At 42.3% G+C, this 18,368-nt stretch overlaps 1 protein-coding gene across 1 annotated transcript in view; it reads right to left on the minus strand.

The window, feature by feature from the left end:
• scfd1 (sec1 family domain containing 1) overlaps window positions 1-18,368 on the minus strand; it is a 48,895-nt gene that overhangs the window by 25,548 nt on the left and 4,979 nt on the right. The window contains exons 5-14 of the mRNA XM_083998810.1: window positions 17,760-17,882; window positions 17,538-17,625; window positions 16,055-16,144; window positions 15,256-15,311; window positions 14,854-14,939; window positions 14,052-14,151; window positions 8,650-8,789; window positions 6,900-6,990; window positions 5,292-5,365; window positions 3,905-3,986 (exon numbers count right to left, since the gene is read on the minus strand). Of these exons, the coding sequence (XP_083854936.1) occupies window positions 3,905-3,986; window positions 5,292-5,365; window positions 6,900-6,990; window positions 8,650-8,789; window positions 14,052-14,151; window positions 14,854-14,939; window positions 15,256-15,311; window positions 16,055-16,144; window positions 17,538-17,625; window positions 17,760-17,882 (930 nt within the window). The remainder of the gene's footprint in view (window positions 1-3,904; window positions 3,987-5,291; window positions 5,366-6,899; window positions 6,991-8,649; window positions 8,790-14,051; window positions 14,152-14,853; window positions 14,940-15,255; window positions 15,312-16,054; window positions 16,145-17,537; window positions 17,626-17,759; window positions 17,883-18,368) is intronic.

Raw genomic sequence — 18,368 nt, forward strand, 5'->3', positions numbered from 1 at the left:
CGATTACAACAGCATTGGTTGGGGTTAGTCTGTCTCTTCTGCGCTCCATGTCGACCCACGACTCATTTTGGCTGGCAGGTTGTTAACGAGCGGTGATTCTAGCATTTTTTGGCAACAACAGAGGCAGGCTTGTTTCCGATCAGCAATCTGTCTTTTTTAGACAATGGTATTTATGTACTTTGAACCGTTTGTTTATCTGTAACTGTCTTGTATTTAAGGCTCAGTCATTCTGACAGTAGGTGTTCAGACTCTTGAGACCTTTGTGGTTCAGAGAGGCTGCACCCTATTCGGCCCAATAGTCTTAATTTTGATGATCATTGTTTATTAGTTACTTGTTGTTCCCTTTGGTTAGACAAAGGGTTGTAATAAATTCTCAAAACCTCGGTAGCGTGTGATTGTTTCTTATTCTTCAAAGTTTTTGGCTCCAAATTGGCGTTAATGGGCGTTCGGGGGGTTGGCGTGAGCAAGCAGTGCAACGCGAGCTTCTTGAGCGGAAATTTTCCAGGGGGCGATTAGGGCGAATCTGCAAATATCAAGATCGCCCGACTCTAAAGGGAAGCCTGTTGAATTAGACTGAATTGGATTTTGCATTTGCATTTCTGCTGGTTCAGACCCAGCTACCCTCACACTGCCTCATGTAACACCTACAGGAGGTCTACACAAGTCTACAGGTCTATAGTAGGTCTAAAAGAGGTCTATAGGTGGTCTTCAGAAGGTCTACAGTAGGTCTAAAAGAGGTCTATAGGTGGTCTTCAGAAGGTCTACAGTATGTCTAAAAGAGTGGTAGTCTTCAGAAGGTCTATAGTACGTCTAAATAGATAGTTTTGATTTAAAACAGTATATTGATTTCCCTACCCACTCTAAAGGCCATATTTTGGATCTTGTTTGCTGCTCTGGTATCACTCCTTCTAACTGTTCTGCTGATGACCTTCCCATCTCTGATCACATGTTAATATCATTCACTGCCCGCTTAACACTTTCCATAGTTAAGCAGTCACGGCTAATTTCTTTTCGCAACATCAAAAATATTAACTCAGCAGCTCTCATCTCAGGCATTAACAGTCTCCCCAATTTCAGTTACTCATCCACTCCTGATGAATTGGTTACTCACTACAACGATGGCCTCCATTCCCTGCTGAATTCACTTGCTCCTGTTAAAACTCGGACTGTATCATTCACCAACTCTGCTCCCTGGTTCACTCCTCATCTACGTCAACTCAAAGCCAAGGGGCGTCAACTAGAGCGGCTCTTCAAAAAAACCGGACTTTCTGTTCACAAACAAATGTATCACACACACATCCTCCTTTACAAAGACACCCTCTCCTCAGCTAAATCCCAGTATTATGCAGGTCTAATCAGTGCTGGTGTTGGGAATACTCGAGCCCTGTTCTCAGTGCTCAACAACACATTACGCCCTCCGACCTCACTTCCTCCACATTTTTACTCCTCAGACCACTGCAATTCCCTAATGTCATTCTTCAATGAAAAAATTCACAGGATTCACCAGCAACTGACCGCTCCTAACCCCTGTACCCCATCCCCTCCGGTCTTCCACGCCCCTTTCTCTCAAGTATTCTTCAGCTTCCAACTGCCCTCTGCTGCTGAAATCTCGGACCTCATCAAGAAATCTAAAACATCTACCTGTCAACTTGACCCCCTGCCGACCTCCCTAGTCACTGCCTGTCTCCCCTCCTTGTTACCCCTGATAACTGCCATCATCCACTCCTCCCTCACCTCTGGTTCTGTACCATCCATTCTTAAATCTGCTGCCGTTACACCCATACTCAAGAAACCTGGTTCAGACCCGAGTGACTTCAATAACCTCCGGCCGATCTCTAATCTACCATTTCTCTCCAAGATTCTGGAAAAAGCAGTGGCTTCACAGGTACACGCACATCTCCATAACAATAACCTCTACGAACAGTTCCAGTCTGGATTTCGCCCACGTCACAGCACAGAAACAGCCCTCCTCAAAATCACAAATGACCTCCTGATGGCAGCTGACTCCGGACTATTATCCATCCTCATCCTCCTCGATCTGAGTGCGGCCTTCGACACCATCTCCCACACAACCCTCCTTGACAGATTAGCATCCATTGGCATCTCCGACACACCCCTGGACTGGTTCAAATCGTATCTCTCTGACCGCACACAGTTCATTCAGTTGAAAACCTTTACATCCCAACCATCACCCGTCTCCTCTGGTGTTCCCCAAGGCTCTGTACTTGGCCCCATCCTCTTCATCATCTATCTCCTCCCCCTTGGTGAGATCTTCCGTAAATTCAGTATCCATTTCCACTGTTATGCGGACGACACCCAGCTCTACCTTGCTTCCAAACCCACCTCCACCTTCCCGCCCTCCTCCCTCTGTGACTGTTTACAAGAAATCAAAACCTGGTTCTCTTCCAATTTCCTGAAACTCAACAGTAATAAAACCGAGGTCCTCCTCATTGGCTCTAAATCCACTCTCTCTAACACTCCAAGTTTCACTGTCCCCATCGATAACTCCTCTGTTTGCCCCTCCCTCCAGGTTAAGAGTCTGGGTGTCGTCCTTGACAGTACTCTCTCATTCCAAACCCACATCAATAACATTACCCGGTCAGCCTATTTCCATCTACGCAACATCAACCGTCTCCGACCATCCCTCACTCCCAACTCCACTGCCATCCTGGTCCACGCTCTGGTCACATCCCGCCTGGACTATTGTAACTCCCTTCTCTTTGGTCTCCCCTACAAGTTCACCCACAAACTCCAACTGGTTCAGAACTCTGCCGCCCGCATCATCACCAGGATCCCATCCATCAATCACATCACACCTGTTCTGCAACAGCTTCACTGGCTTCCGGTCAAATCCCGTATCAACTTCAAAATTCTGCTCCACACCTACAAGGCCATCCACAACCTCTCTCCCCCATACCTCTCCGACCTCCTCCACATCAACACCCCTTCCCGGACACTCAGATCTGCGTCATCCATCAGCCTCACTGTGCCTCCTGCTCGTCTGACCACCATGGGGGCCAGAGCCTTCAGCCGCTCTGCCCCCCGTCTCTGGAACTCCCTCCCCCCCAGCATCAGGAACATTGACTCATTCTCCACATTCAAATCCCATCTGAAAACCCACCTTTTTAAACAGGCCTACTCCCTCTAAACTCTCTTTGCCCCCCTCCCACCCCTGCATCTTTCATTTTTGAAGATCGCAGAGTTTTATTTTAAGTGATTTAGTATTGACTTGTTCTTGTTGTTGTTGTTATTTTCTTTTCTCTGCTTTGTAAGGTGACCTTGAGTGTCTAGAAAGGCGCCTCCAAATAAAATGTATTATTATTATTATTAAAAGAGTGGTGGTCTTCAGAAGGTCTATAGTAGGTCTAAAAGAGGTCTATAAGTGGTCTTCAAAAGGTCTATCTACAGGAGTCTACATGAGGTCTACAGGAGGTCTACAGTAGGTCTATAGATGGTCTTCAGAAGGTCTACAGTAGGTCTATAAGTGGTCTTCAGAAGGTCTACAGTAGGTCTAAAAGAGGTCTATAAGTGGTCTTCAGAAGGTCTATCTACAGGAGTCTACATGAGGTCCACAGGAGGTCTATAGGTGGTCTTCAGAAAGGTCGCCCAACTCTAAACGGAAGCGTGTTGAATCAATGAAAAAGAAAATGCGCTTGGATTTTGCATTTGGTTCAGAAAAGGGTCAGATTGCTTTTACACCACAAACGAATCGCACCAAGGCTCGTTTCCGACTGCACCAGAGTTGGGTGGTTTGTGTTCACACCGACCCAAAAGGTCTGCACCAAGGAAAAGGTCTGTTTCAAGTGCACCAAACAATCCTGGTGTGAATACGGCCCAAAGTGTTTTATCTTCTTCTGTCAGGTTGAACATGAAGCTTGCTGGTGTGGTTTGCAGTGTTTTCTACCTTGATGTGGTCGAGCACGGCCGTGGCCACGTTGGTGTGCAGGTCGATTAGCCTCTTCTTCTCCAGCAGCTCAGGCAAAGAGCTGCAGGAAACACACCAAAAAACACCAAATTAAAGCAGCTCCACACTTCACACCACACGGTTTCACATCTTAATTAATCTGTGTGTGTGTGGGGGAATGCTGCCGGACACTCAGCACACTGCCTGCTGGCTGTTACACCCAAAAACAACATCCCTGTCAGCTCCGTTTTACACAGGTCGCTGGCTCGATGGGGGAAAAGGGAGGCTCTGAACTTAGTTTCATGGTTACACATTAAAAAAAAAGAAAAAAAAGAAAAGAAACATGATTCTTAATGGTGGAAACCAGAAATCTAATCAGATGTTCTCTGGCTCGTCGGTCATGGAAAGTGTCATGGAAATTTATTCTCGAGAAGCGACTGAGGGACTTGTTGAAAAGCAGCAGCACAAGTAGAAAACACTGCACTGCCTTGTTTTCAATCTCAGTTCACTGGCTCCACCGAACCAGATGGAGGTCAAGGTCAAAGTCGAGTTCTCCTTCCACGGTCGTCCATGATATCACGGTAGATGTTTATATTAAAGCAGAAGTAAGTGATATATTTGTGTTAATATAAGTCTTAAATAGTTATATCTTCCGACAGCAATCACTTACATAGAGTGTTTGGACCGAAACACGGGTCTGTCAGTCACTCTGCTCTGCTCTGAGTCGAGGAGAAAACATTTATCGTATCCTACAGTTTTTATCCAATGAGGAGAGAGAACGGCATGCAGGGCTGTGTGTGCAGCCAAGGGACGCCGTGAATGTGGCGACGCATGGACGAGGACTGTTATGGTGCGTTCAAGGCAACTCGTAACTCGTGTTTTTCCGACCTGTGAAGTGGTACCAGTTCGATCTGGTACGAGTTCACGGGTCAGAAGTTACGAGTGGCCGTTATAGTGACTTTCACCGGTAAAACAGGTCGGAAAAACACGAGTGGGTTGCCTGGAACGCTACAAAGTCGTAAGTTGTGACTTGAAGCTGTAATTTACGATTTCAAAAGCCTGCCTGGAACGCAGCATTAGCCAAAACCACCGGATCGCTTACTTTTGCTTTAAAGCTCCATACAGTATAAAGGTAGATGTTTGTGTTAAAGCTCCATACAGTGTAAAGGTAGATGTTTGTGTTAAAGCTCCATACAGTATAAAGGTAGATGTTTGTGTTAATGCTCCTTCAGAATAAAGGTAGATGTTTGTGTTAAAGCTCCATACAGTATAAAGGTAGATGTTTGTATTAAAGCTCCATACAGTATAAAGGTAGATGTTTGTGTTAAAGCTCCATACAGTGTAAAGGTGTGATGGCAGCGTGGACAGGAAACAGCTGTCGACTCACCTGACAGCAGAGGTGAGCTTGGCCGTGTTGTCTGACAGCATGCTGATGGCTCCTTCATCCTCCCCCTCTAGGCCCTACACACACACACACACACAGCTGTAACAGCACATTCCTGCTCTGCTGTCGTTTCACTTTCACTCTGGGAACTTGGACGTGGTGGATGTGACCTCTGACCTCTCCTCTCTGACGCTGAGTTCAGGAACCTGGGAAAACCCAGTGACATGCCAACGCCACTTCTTGACTGTACTAATGGTTTGTTATTTGTTGACGTCGACCCAGAGCTCGTCTTCTGCTGGTTCAGACCCAGCGACCCTCACACTGCCTCATGTAACACCTACAGGAGGTCTATAGGAGGTCTTCAGAAGGTCTACAGGAGGTCTACACGAGTCTACAGGTCTACAGGTCTACATGTCTATAGGAGGTCTACATGTGTCTACTAGGGATGTGGAGATTCACCGATTCATATCGGTGGTCCGATACAAACGTTTGCGATGCGACTGCACCGGTGGCTTCAGGGTACATCGGATAAAATTCATGGTTGAATTTGCGATGCATCTCTTCTAGCCTGTCTACATAGGTAAATTTCATGGTTACATCGATCGTTTCATTTTCCGAGGCGCAGCCTTCTGCCCCTGACAGGTAGTAGCAGCAGCAGCTGAAGTCAGAGCCGCCAAGAAAAGTAAACAGTCCGAGTGAAGCGGCGGTGTGGTTCTGGTTGTAGTGAGCTGGGAAGCGGTGGTAGCCGCGGATGCTAACCGCTAGTTAGCGTAGCGGTTAGCATCCGGACAGCTAGCAGGGCTAGTACAGTTGCTCTGCTACTCTGCTGCACTGAGCTACACCTGAGCTCTGTCACTGGCTGGAGAGAAAACACAGACTCTCCACCCAGAAGTGCCCCACAACAAAACATCTGTGACTTGTCTCTTTTATGTTGTGTTGTGAAGCACTTTGTAAACTTGTGTTTTTAAACGTGCTATATAAATAAAGTTATTATTATTAAAACATAGCAAAAGACCAAAATATACTTACCACCACACAGGACTATAAGATGATTAAGCTGGATTTCATTTGTATAAGTCTAGGAATTATTTTTTAGCAAAAAGCTCTATTATACCTTTCAAATATGAGTTGTTTTAACAAAATATTAAATACATCCCTCAAATTGATACAGAGAGTAAAGCAGAATAGTGGTATTGAGGTAAGAAACCTGATGTGGGCAAAGAAACTCTCGTATCACAACTGTACCGGACTTGATACATCATATCGAACCAAATCTCTTTGTAATTAAGTCATATCGTTATCAAATCATTTTTGAATCGCATCGTATCGTGAATAGCAGTGAATCGTATCGCATCGTATCCACAGGAGCTTCAGTGTATCGTTAATGTATCGCATCGGGGGCAGCGTATCGAGATGCGTATCGAATCGGCCTCAGTGGTGGAGATATACAACCCTAGTGTCTACAGGAGGTCTATAGGTGGTCTACAGGAGGTCTACAGGTCTACATGTCTATAGGAGGTCTACAGTAGGTCTAAAGGAGGTCTATAGGTGGTCTACAGAAGGTCTATAGGAGGTCTATAGGAGGTGTGTGTGTGTGTGTGTGTGTCTCACCATGATGCTCTTCAGACGTTTGACCTCGTCCTCCTGAGCTCGGTAGGTGTCCAGTTCCTCCTGAACGGACTCGGCCACCTCGGGGAAAGGGCTGAAACACAGAGACAGACAAACGTCACCAGGACATTCACAATCTGGTTTTAGAGGACTCGGTCTCTCTGTCTGGTTCTCAGATATTCTCTGGGTTCAGTTACACATTTTGAGGGTTCAGTCTAAGGCCCTGTCCCATTTCTCCCCCTTAAAACTTCCACTTGGTTTTGAGCCCTCAACCGTAAATTCCCCTCGTTGAGGGAAAGTGGCTGAAAATCTTTCCCTATGGAAACGGGACACCACTAGTGTAGTGAACGTAGCGAACGTGATAACATACGTCACATGTTTACAATTATACCGGTGGAGCGCGCTACTATTTTCATTCAGGAAAAATGTCGGCGGTTCCAGCTGTTGTGTTGCCTGTTGCGTTGGCTGTGTTTGTTTATCTCAGTCTAAACAATTTTTGTAATTAGCCATGGTTATCATAGATTAGCCGGGCTAACGGTTAGCTACCTGTTTAACTTTAATAACTCAGTGACTCAATAAACGGTCCATGAAAAAATATTTTCTCCAGCGGATATCTGAGTTCCAACATGACTGAGCTAACTGGAGTAGTTTCATGTCGTGTCCCACAACGGGAGGGTTTTAACAGCTGACGTCTTGATGCTACCACTGTTAGCTTAGCTGCCGCCGTTAGCTTAGCTACCGCCGTTAGCTTTGCTGCTGCCGTTAGCTGTCCCTGTCAGCTGCAGCCACTGATGCGACACCGTGATTCCCCCAATAAATACCACACATAGCGACACAAAACACACACACAGAGAAATAGTAATGTTTCTTCAAGCATTTCAGATTTGTCTAAACGGCGATCGAGCGTGACAAAGGGTAATTTCATTTTCCACTTCGTTTTAAACCCGCATCGGATCTCACTACATTTTGAGGGCTGATTTTAAGGGCAAAATCGCACTTCCCCTTGCTCCCTAGAGTAATGGGACACCCTACCCCTACACGTGAACGCGCAAAATGTAGGGTTAGGGCAAATATTTAGGGCTAGGGGGAGAATTGGGACAGGCCCTAAGGGACGTCAACTCATCCTGGACGTGGATCAGTGAGAGGAGGAATCAGAGAAGAGCCGATGAGGAGTTCATCAAGAACAGAGCGATATCATCGGCGTAGAGATTGACCTGACCTGCTCAGTTATCTCAGTGGCTTTTGTATATAGAGAGAAATATAGTCGGTCAATCAGTTTGCACTGTAATATAAATATAATATGACAAACAAAAACTATATATGGCCTGAACAAGCACAAGGATTCCCCTGAAGAGTCATCAGACGTTCAATGTTTAAAATGCCCAAGGAAACTTTCTAATCTATATTTAATTACAGAATTTGCACCTTGTGAGGAATTAAAAGAGACAAGGAGCCGTAGAACATCAGATTAAACTATTAAAATAGCCCATTTTAGAATTTCACATTATTGCAACTACAGTAAAATGCTAGTTTGCTATTTTTAGCATTTCAGTATTTAAAGATAAAATCCCTGTTTCAATGCTAACGAATGTGCAGCTGCAATTTATTATTATTTCCTTTCACTGATTCATCAAAATAATTTGATTAATCGTTTGCAAACTGTCCATCATGTCTTTATATGTCCCGATTAACCTAAGTATTTATGAATCCCAGTGTTTTGTAGTGGTGGTCGTCCTCCTCCGTGTGGACTCACCTGCCCTTGTGTTTCTGCCAGAACCTATCAGCAGCGGTCAGGTCGTACATCTTCCTGCTCTTCTTCTTTGGTCGTGCTCCGGCGGGTGATGGCTCGGCCCCCGCGCCCTCCTCCATCGCCACCCGGTTCAGATGAAAGTCCTGGAGGGGGCACGGAAAAAAAGTGGAAACACAAGTTTACATTACGAACTGGGAAGAGGAGCTTCCGCTACAAACAAGCTTGAAATATAGACTTATTTCATTTTTTTCGGGACAATTTCGCACTTCGGGGCTTCAATACAAGACGGACATTACATACGAGTAGCATGGAGGTATTTGGATGTTTTTTGGTGTGTCTTTTTGTTATGAAGACAGTTGGTATCCATTTGCAACCGTCATATGGACATGCACTGCTACACCGAGACCCCCTGTAACTCAGAGAAGCCACGGAGGACTCTGAAACTTCTCCCAGCCCTTAGTCCACATGAGGGGGAGGAGATAATGAGTTTAAAATTTAAATTTTGGGTGAACTATCCCTTTAACTGTTCTTCTGAGTGTGTGAATCTGATCTGAGACCAGCCCTGCCTGTTTAACAGCTCTGGCAGGAACTCCGGCCCGTCGCCTCTAATCACAGTGACACAGTGAATCCTGACGAGAGGCTGAAGGGGAACAGATCCCCGGCCCAGACAGACACAAAAACATAAAAATAAAAAAAACCCCGACAAGCGGATCATAATATCTCCGTCGCCGTGGTAACAGCAGAGGTACGAGGAGGAGGTGCAGATTTAGAGTCGGGATCTAGTCTCCTGCTGGGCGCTGAGGCCCTGACATGTTTATGGGAAAAGAGAGAGGAGGCGAGGGCGGCGAGGCGGTGTCAGCGAGCAGCGCCGGTGCCATCTGGACCGCCGGACGGCAACAGTTCAACTGGTATTGCAATCTTTAGTATTGTCATGTCTTGACTACTGCCCAATAATATGGTCTAGCGCCTCAAAACAAGACTTACAAAATCTCCAAATCACACAGAATAGAGCAGCACGACTCGCTCTCCGTTGCTCGGGGAGGAGGAGGGTAGAGGGGATGCATCAAACGCTGTCTTGGATGACAGTAGAACAAAGATTTGCTTACAGTTTGGTCACATTTTTGTTTAATATTTATCATGTGGGAAAACCTAATAATTTGGTGTTGCAGCTACAAACTACTAACGAAAGGCATGGCTATGCAACAAGGCATGCATTGAGTGCTCATTTTACCCTGCCTCTACCAAGAACTGAGGCACTTAGGAGAACTGTCATGTACAGAGCAGTGACATATTGGAATAGGCTCCCACCATATATGACCAACATTGAAAATAAATGGAGATTCAAAAAGAAAATAAAAGACGCCATTATTAGTAAAGAACTTACATTTTTTTAAGGTTTTGAAAAGTCAAAGTTGGTTTGTATTTGTAAAATATTTTTTATTCTTATTATTTTGTTTTATTTTGTTGTTTGTCATTTATCTAAATCTGTAAGTTATTGTATTATGTTTTGATTGTCACATATGAGTGTCTGGACCCCAGGAAGAATAGTCCTTACCAAGGTGAGGACTAATGGGGATCCATAATAAAACTAAACAGACACCGGATCACAGTCTGGACCTGGACCTGGACGACTGAACACACACTAATAACGGACTCAGGTATTTTCACCTGTTTCCAAAACACAGGCGTCTCCAAGGTGATGACGCTCCGTTTCTGAACGATTCCTAAAACAAGGAACCGAGACGTCGTATAAAAAAATACTTGTAGGTAGGCAACTCAGAGTGGTTCAGTCTCTTCTCTGTCCTAAGGTATTCTAATGTGTTGTAATGGATCTGTATCTTCATCCAGTTAGAGACGTTAAAGGGATAGTAGCTTTTTTTTTTAAGTGTGGTTGTATGATCTACAAATAGCCCCTAAGTACTTTAACAGGGTTCCTACAGCTTAAGCCAAGTTAAATTTAAGACTTTTTAAGACTTTTTTAAAGCCACTTGAAATTAAATTTAAGACCGACTTCATAATAAACACAAATGCAGAAAAAAAAAAAAAAAAACACCACATCAATTACATAGGGTTATAGGGACAATTTGACCCACTTTCCTATGTGATCCAAGGTAAAGTGACTGCTACATGAACATTGGATTGTGTCTCTTTCCAGCTGTCCTTTCAAAATAAATGCATAAAAAGTCTGAAAAACAAAACAAAACACTGACTCGGGAGCTGGAGGCGGTGAGAAATTTAGCGTTGACGGCCGCCACTAACTTCTCTATGTCGAAATGTTACCAATTATTTTGAGATTTGAGACTAATTACAACCATAAAATACCACTTACCAAGTGTTAACATTTTTAACTCATTGAGTGCCAACCACGTAATTTCTCGTTTTTCGTTCCCATGCGTTGAGTGCCAAAAACGAAATTTTTCGTTTTTTGCTTTTTTTTTAAATTATGAAAATAGACACTTTAATACACATTATATGTAAATTTGGGGACTCTACGACGAGGAGAACTGAAATAGATGACGATCAAAGTCACATGACAGCTCATGATCTGGAAGTTTTTATCATAACTCGGCTTTTGCAAACGGAGTTCTGCATGCAGATGCAGCGCAGCTGCTCTGCTCTCACCCGCGCTGCTGCTCCAGCTGCTCCAGCTGCTCGGAGCTGAACCAGGAAGCTCTCAGCCCACTGTCCCGCCCGGTCTTCATCTGGAGCAACACCGTGTCCTCCCCAAAGTCCTCCCGCGGTAAAATCTGATGGTCTCTGGGCCAAAGCAGACCGCCGTCACCGACCCGAACCACAGAAGGACCGCGACCACCGGCGGGACCGGTCTTCCCGAGCCGCGGTGGCCGACTGACCCTCACGTTCCGCGGGGAGAAGCTGTGACACGGCACGGTGCGTCTGTGTTATTGTTGTTTAGTGGCGCCCCCCCCGCCCCCGATGGTGGTTTTGTGAATAGAACAACCATTGTTGTATATATTTATCTTATACGAGCCCTTTGATCCAGAAATGCGAGTGTCAGAAGAGCGACAGACACAAACAGAGCACCTTTCATAAAAGACGCTCTATCTCCTTTTCTAGAAAAAAAGGAGGGATTTTGGTGAAACCCAGCCATGTTTAGCTTGACTTTTCTCAGGAACGGAGGCACGTAGAAACAAACGGTTTGTGGCCATTTGAAGGATAAAGTTAAACCTTTCAAATGAGCTACAGTATGTGTTGGTGGCAATAATATAGAATACACTATGGCTCTACATAAAAAGTCAAAAATGGTCTAATTTGCCGGTACACTTGACTAAAACTTTGGAAAGGAGCGCGGCACTCAATGAGTTAAGACTTTTGAAAAATTGATTTAAGACATTTTAATGCCAATTAAGGCCTTGTTTTTAGATGAATGAATTCAATGCCTTTTAAGACTTTTTAAGGATCCGTAAGAACCCTGTTTAATTGCAGTAGAAGACTCTCTGCACTCCTCCCGTTAGCAACGCCAGCCCATAATAGCCCTGCCCAGAGATTTACAACATACATTGTTGTGAATGGACCCAAAGAAACGGACTATTTTACTTACTATCCTATTACTATCCCTTTAAAGAAGAAGAAACAATGTCAGGATTTGGCATCAAAGCGAGAGGAAAAACAAAAACACTAAAATCAAAAACATTTCCAATAAATAAATCAATAAAAGACACAAAAACCATTAAAAATAATTAAATAAAGTGAGCTGTTATTGAAGCAGAGCTGCTGACGAACATCTAATGAAACTGAGCTGGAACAAAGATCCTCTCTGAGACGAAGACGCTCCACTCTGTGACACCGCCTTCTCTCCCTAATCAATAAGTTTGATCAGTTCTGTATCAGGACCTTTAAGTGGATATATTTCGCAGCGTCCTTACTTATTGATCGTCTATCGACAGACAGAAGGACGAGAAAACACGTGACTGAAATACTTTGCATTATAAACGGCTGTTGTTAGAATAAAGCTCGACACGGCGGCGGCTGAATGTTTCGAGGAAAATGAGTCGTGAGTGACAGATGAAAACGAGACTAAATGACGCGTTAACAGAGCAGGGGTTGCCAAGTGTGTGTGTGTGTGTGTGTGTGTGTGTGTGTGTGAGTGTGTGTGTGTGTGTGTGTGTGTGTGGAGATGACATATTACATAACACATCCATGTAACTCTGCATTCCAGTGTCAGTATTAACCTCAGCACCTCACAAGCTGACAGCACTCTGGCTCTGTGTGTGTGTGTGTGTGTGTGTGTGTGTGTGTGTGTGTGTGTGTGTGTGTGTGTGTGTGTGTGTGTGTGTGTGTGTGTGTGTGTGTGTGTGTGTGTGTGTGTGTGTGTGTGTGTTTACATAGACCTATTAATGTAGATCCACTGGTTCTAGGAATTATTGATTCAAGTACGATGAAAAGCAACATGGTTTCGTTTGTCAGCCTGCTTGCACGAAGATTGATAACACTGCAGGTGAATAGGGTAAAACTTTTTAACTATCACCATGAAACTTCCCAAGTTTATCACTCACATTAGGACAAATATTTTTTGTATTACAAGTTTTGTCAAATTTTATGTTTAAATATGTAAATGAGGCAATATTTGATTAAATATGAGCTAATTTGCATATATTTCCAGAACAGAAATCTGAACAATGGATAAAGCTACTTTCAAAATTCTTGTTTTATTTTGTTGACATATTAGAGTCAGAAGTTTTTACAGAGGAGGATTTTGGATATCTCTTTTTATCACTCTGTAAATGAGAAAATACTGTCACCAGCCCTAAAAAAAATAATCTAATTTCGCCCTGTTTTTAGGAATAAAATGTTGTATAAATCCGGATGTGAATTCCTACTGAAAAATCAGGAAAGAAAGTTCTATAGAAACCGGCAGCTGTTTATTGATTATTTCAAGTTTTAGAAGTGCTTTAGAAGTGTTAACCCCCAATAGAAGGAAATCATTTGTATTTATATCATTTTATACATTTATGTTCTTTTATTCCTTTCTTTGTTTAGGTTTTTTTGTTTGTTTTCTTTGTCTTTATTTTTTCTGTCTTTGTGAGTGTATAGATAGATAGATAGATAGATAGATAGATAGATAGATAGATAGATAGATAGATAGATAGATAGATAGATAGATAGATAGATAGATAGATAGATAGATCACAAACTTCGAGAATAAAGTCGTAAATTTACGATTTTATTATTTATTCTCGTAATGTTATGACTTTTTTCTCGTAGGAAATGTACGACTTTATTCTTGTAAATTTACGACTTTATTCTCGAAGTTTGTGTTTTTTTTTTTTTTACTCAATGTGGCCCTAATACTCCGTCGTAATGTTTTATGTTCAAAATGAGAGAAATCAATGAAAAGAGTTGAAAAAAAGAGAGAGATTCTCTAGAAAGAGAATTCATTGACCCACCAGGACGTCGTGGATCAGCGCCTGATAGGTCCAGGTGTGGTGAAGGGGCGTGGCCATGTCCATGTTGCGATCGGCCAGGACGAACAGAGGCCTCTGGAAGCTGGAGAGAGGACACGACGGAGCGTCAAACACAGAGCAGGGGTGAAGCAATGCATCATGGGAAGCACTGTTCCCCTAAGGTGTTTTACTGCTCCTCCTCTTTGCTCAGAAGACAAAGAAGTTGCACACTCAAATATCACGACTAGTTTACTGTTCATTTCAGAGGGGAAAGTGTGGAGTGGACAGTGTTTCCATCCCTCTCTTTCATTGTTTGGAGCCAAATGGCAAAACATAACAGTTACAATTTTGCAAGCTCTCTCTCACACTCACACTCACACAGACACACACACACACGCACTGTGGTCTGTAGTGCAACTACGATTGAAGTTTTTGCTCGAGAATTATTATTACTGTTCATATCAAGAATGCTTCTGTGCCAAGAGTTGATGACACCAACTTGATGTTAGTTTTTTTTTACATAATTGTTCATATGGCAATAAATGCAAAATCTATTTTGCCAAAACAATATTGTATTTTGTTATCATTAACTGTAACTGACCTAGATATGGAGTAGCCTTTAATGTTGTCAAAATAATCTGTTATTAATCATTAGTAATAGCCAATGTATTGATATTTGGAGTTGGAGAGGTGAGGCCACAGCAGCAGCAGGTTGTCAGGGGAGTTGAATTTCTGCTCGGGAGTTTTGAAAATTAGAGGGAACATTGATGGGAAGTGGTGTGCGGCGGAGTGACATATACAGTACCTGAACTGTCCGGCGGCCATGTTGTCTCCGGTGAACAGACTGTTTCTGGCGTCGCGAAGGTTTTCACGCAGCTTCTTGTCTAATTTCTACAAAAGAAAAAACACACACACAAATACGTCTTTTTTAATTCTATTTATTTTATCTTATTTTGTTTTATTCTATTTTGTTTTATATCTTTCTTTCTGTCATTATAGTCTTTATAGTTTTCTTTGTTGTATCATAACTATCACCATGTGTATTGAAAAACTTGAAAAAAAGCAGATTTGATAAAAATGAATCTGTATGAAACTGAAATAAAAACTAAGTGAAAAAAAAAAACTTTCTTTTTTCCTTTATTGTAAATAATTGATCATTACATTTTGATCTGTTGTGATGTTTTGTTTCTTGTGAGAGTGAACTCACCACGGCGACCATCTCTGCTGCGTTTCCACGGGGACAGCGGATGATTGGCACCGCACCTGGTCGACGACAACGTAACGCAGAACATATTTAATAATAATACTGATAATAATAAAGTTTCATCTGATTCAAACACTTGTATTTCTCCTCAGAGATGAAGTGAAGCTCCTCGGGGCTTTAAGCTGAGGCGACGGCGCCCTCTGGTGGAGGAGCAACACACCGACACACACTGAGCTGCTGCAGTTCATCGATTCTTTCACCTTGAATCAATCAATAATCACTTATAGCTGCAGAAAACTTCACTTCACTTACAAACTGGCCCCAATTTATTATTATTATTATTATTGTTATTAATATTATTATTAATTATTTTCTTTCTCTCTTTTATAATTTCATTCATTTTTTCATACAAAACTTCAATAATGTACATGTCCTCCCCTTTGTTCTTATTTTTCTTTACCATTTTTAGAATTATTGCTGTTAGTATCACTATAATTATTGCTGTATAGCTTTTATTATTAATATTATCATCACCAATATTACTATTATTATGATTACTTATTAATTTCTTTCTTTATTACTGCCATCACTATTACTGTTATGACCACCATTTATATCATATATATTATATTATTATATATTATACTATTACACACACACACACGCATCTTGTTCAAATTTTGTTGAAGAAAAAAGAAAAAAGAAAAAGATAAACTGGACTTTTTTTTTTAATCTGTAATTTAAGATATTGTTGAAACCTTAAAATAAAAAGAAAAAAAGAGGAAGGAAGAGTCCGACTCACCCAGAGTGACGAAGAAACAGAAGAGACTGTCCACGATGGTGTCCATGATGGCCTCCATGTCCGTGTCCTGGATGTCTGCTCTGTTGATGGCTGCACGGGTCACACACACACACACACACACACACACACACACACACACACACACACACACACACACACACACACACACACACACACACACACACACACACACACAGGTAAACAACACACAGGAATATGATTTGTAATATGATAGTTATAGTGATTCGTTTAATGAATCCCATTCCTTAAAGGGATAGTTCACCCAAAATTCAAATTTCACTCATTATCTACTCACCCTCATGTCAACTAAGAGCTGTGAGAATTTTCAGAGTCCTCCGTGGCTTCTCTGAGTTACGGGGGGGTCCGCGCAGCAGTATTTGTCCATATAATGGTTGTGAATGGACACCACGTTTCTTCGTCCAAAAAGACACACCAAAAAACATCCAAATACCTCCATACTGCTCGTCTGTAATGTCCCTCTTGTATTGAAGCCCCGACATGAGAAATTGTTCCGAAAAAAAATTAAATAAGTCTATATTTTAAGCTTGTTTGTAGCGGAAGCTCCCAGTGTCTCAGTTCACTGCTCTGCCTGTGTAAGTGCAAATCTCACGTGATTTGCACTGACCGGCGGAACAATTTCTCATGTCGGGGCTTCAATACAAGAGGGACATTACAGACGAGCACTATGGAGGTATTTGGATGTTTTTTGGTGTGTCTTTTTGGACGAAGAAACGTGGTGTCCATTCACAACCATTATATGGACAAATACTGCTGCGCAGACCCCCCCGTAACTCAGAGAAGGAACGGAAGACTCTGAAAATTCTCACAGCTATTAGTTGACATGAGGGTGAGTAGATAATGAGTGAAATTTGAATTTTGGGTGAACTATCCCTTTAATACTATGTATTGCTGATGCCCTATGATGGCAGCCGTAGCACTAAGAACTGATTATATTATATTATGAGCACTAACTACCTTGTGCCACCGCAAACGTGTGTTATGGCCTTATACAAATGTATATTTATTAATGTGAATTGAATGTGTCTTTGGTCTTTTGGTGCTATCGCAAATGTGTGTATTGTCTTACAAATGTATATTTATTAATGTGAATTGAATGTGTCATTGGTCTTTTGGTGCTATCGCAAATGTGTGTATTGTCTTACAAATGTATATTTATTAATATGTCTTTGGTATTTTACCTCATTGTTGCTTTTTTTTTAAGGTTGGCTTTTATCAGGCAGAGGGACTGGTGATGAAAACTAGCTTTTTTAGCTAACTCGGGTGCATTTACATTTGTTTTTTACAATGTTTTATTAATGTACATTGTCCCTTGTCAATAAATTAAACTGAAACTGAAACTGATGGTTGTGTGTGTGTGTGTGTGTGTGTGTGTGTGTGTGTGTGTGTGTGTGTGTGTGTGTGTGTGTGTGTGTGTGTGTGTGTGTGTGTGTGTGTGTGTTACCATGGTAGGAGATGAGCTCCTTGTTCTGGTGACAGAGGATGAACATGTCGTCCTCTAGGGTGATGAAGTTCAGGTACTGGTCAAACACCTGAGAGAGAGAGACACACACACACACACACACACACACACACACACACACACACACACACACGGGTTGTTAGGTCACTGAGCGCTCGCCGGCCGGCTGTGCATGATGAATATGATGTGTGTAACCATGGTAACCTTGGTGACTTGGGTGACGGCGTTGGCGGCCAGAGCGGCGCTGGCGATGTCCTCCAGTTTACTCCTGCTGATGGCGGAGATGAAGTTCAGGTAGTAGGCTTCATACAGCTGGTTCCTCAGGTCCTACACACACACACACACACACACACACACACACACACACACACACCATAATAATACATTATTAAACTAATTAATTAAATTATAATCTTCAACTTCGACTTCAGTTTGAGTCGTTATTTTTAAAGAAAGAAAAAGTCCAGATTCTCTGATTGCAGCTTCTTCAATGTGAATATTTCTGGTTTCTTTGTTCCTTTATGACAATAAACTGAGTCTCTCTTTGGTTTGTGGACAAAACAAGACATTTGAGAAACACTGATTGATGTTTTACAACATTTTATTGATCAAACAACTAATTGATTAATTATTAATTATGGGAATTATCGGGAATTTATGGTAATTAACTGGAAATTGGGGGTAATTTAAATGCAAATATTTTGTTTTGTCATAAGCAGACATCCATGCAAAAATAATACAATTAAAAAACATGACATTTCAACAGATTTATTTGTGAGTAGAACTTTATCAAGTTGGAATTCTTGTATGAAC

The sequence above is a fragment of the Trachurus trachurus genome, assembly GCF_905171665.1.
Source record: "Trachurus trachurus genome assembly, chromosome: 22".
Taxonomy (NCBI): domain Eukaryota; kingdom Metazoa; phylum Chordata; class Actinopteri; order Carangiformes; family Carangidae; genus Trachurus; species Trachurus trachurus.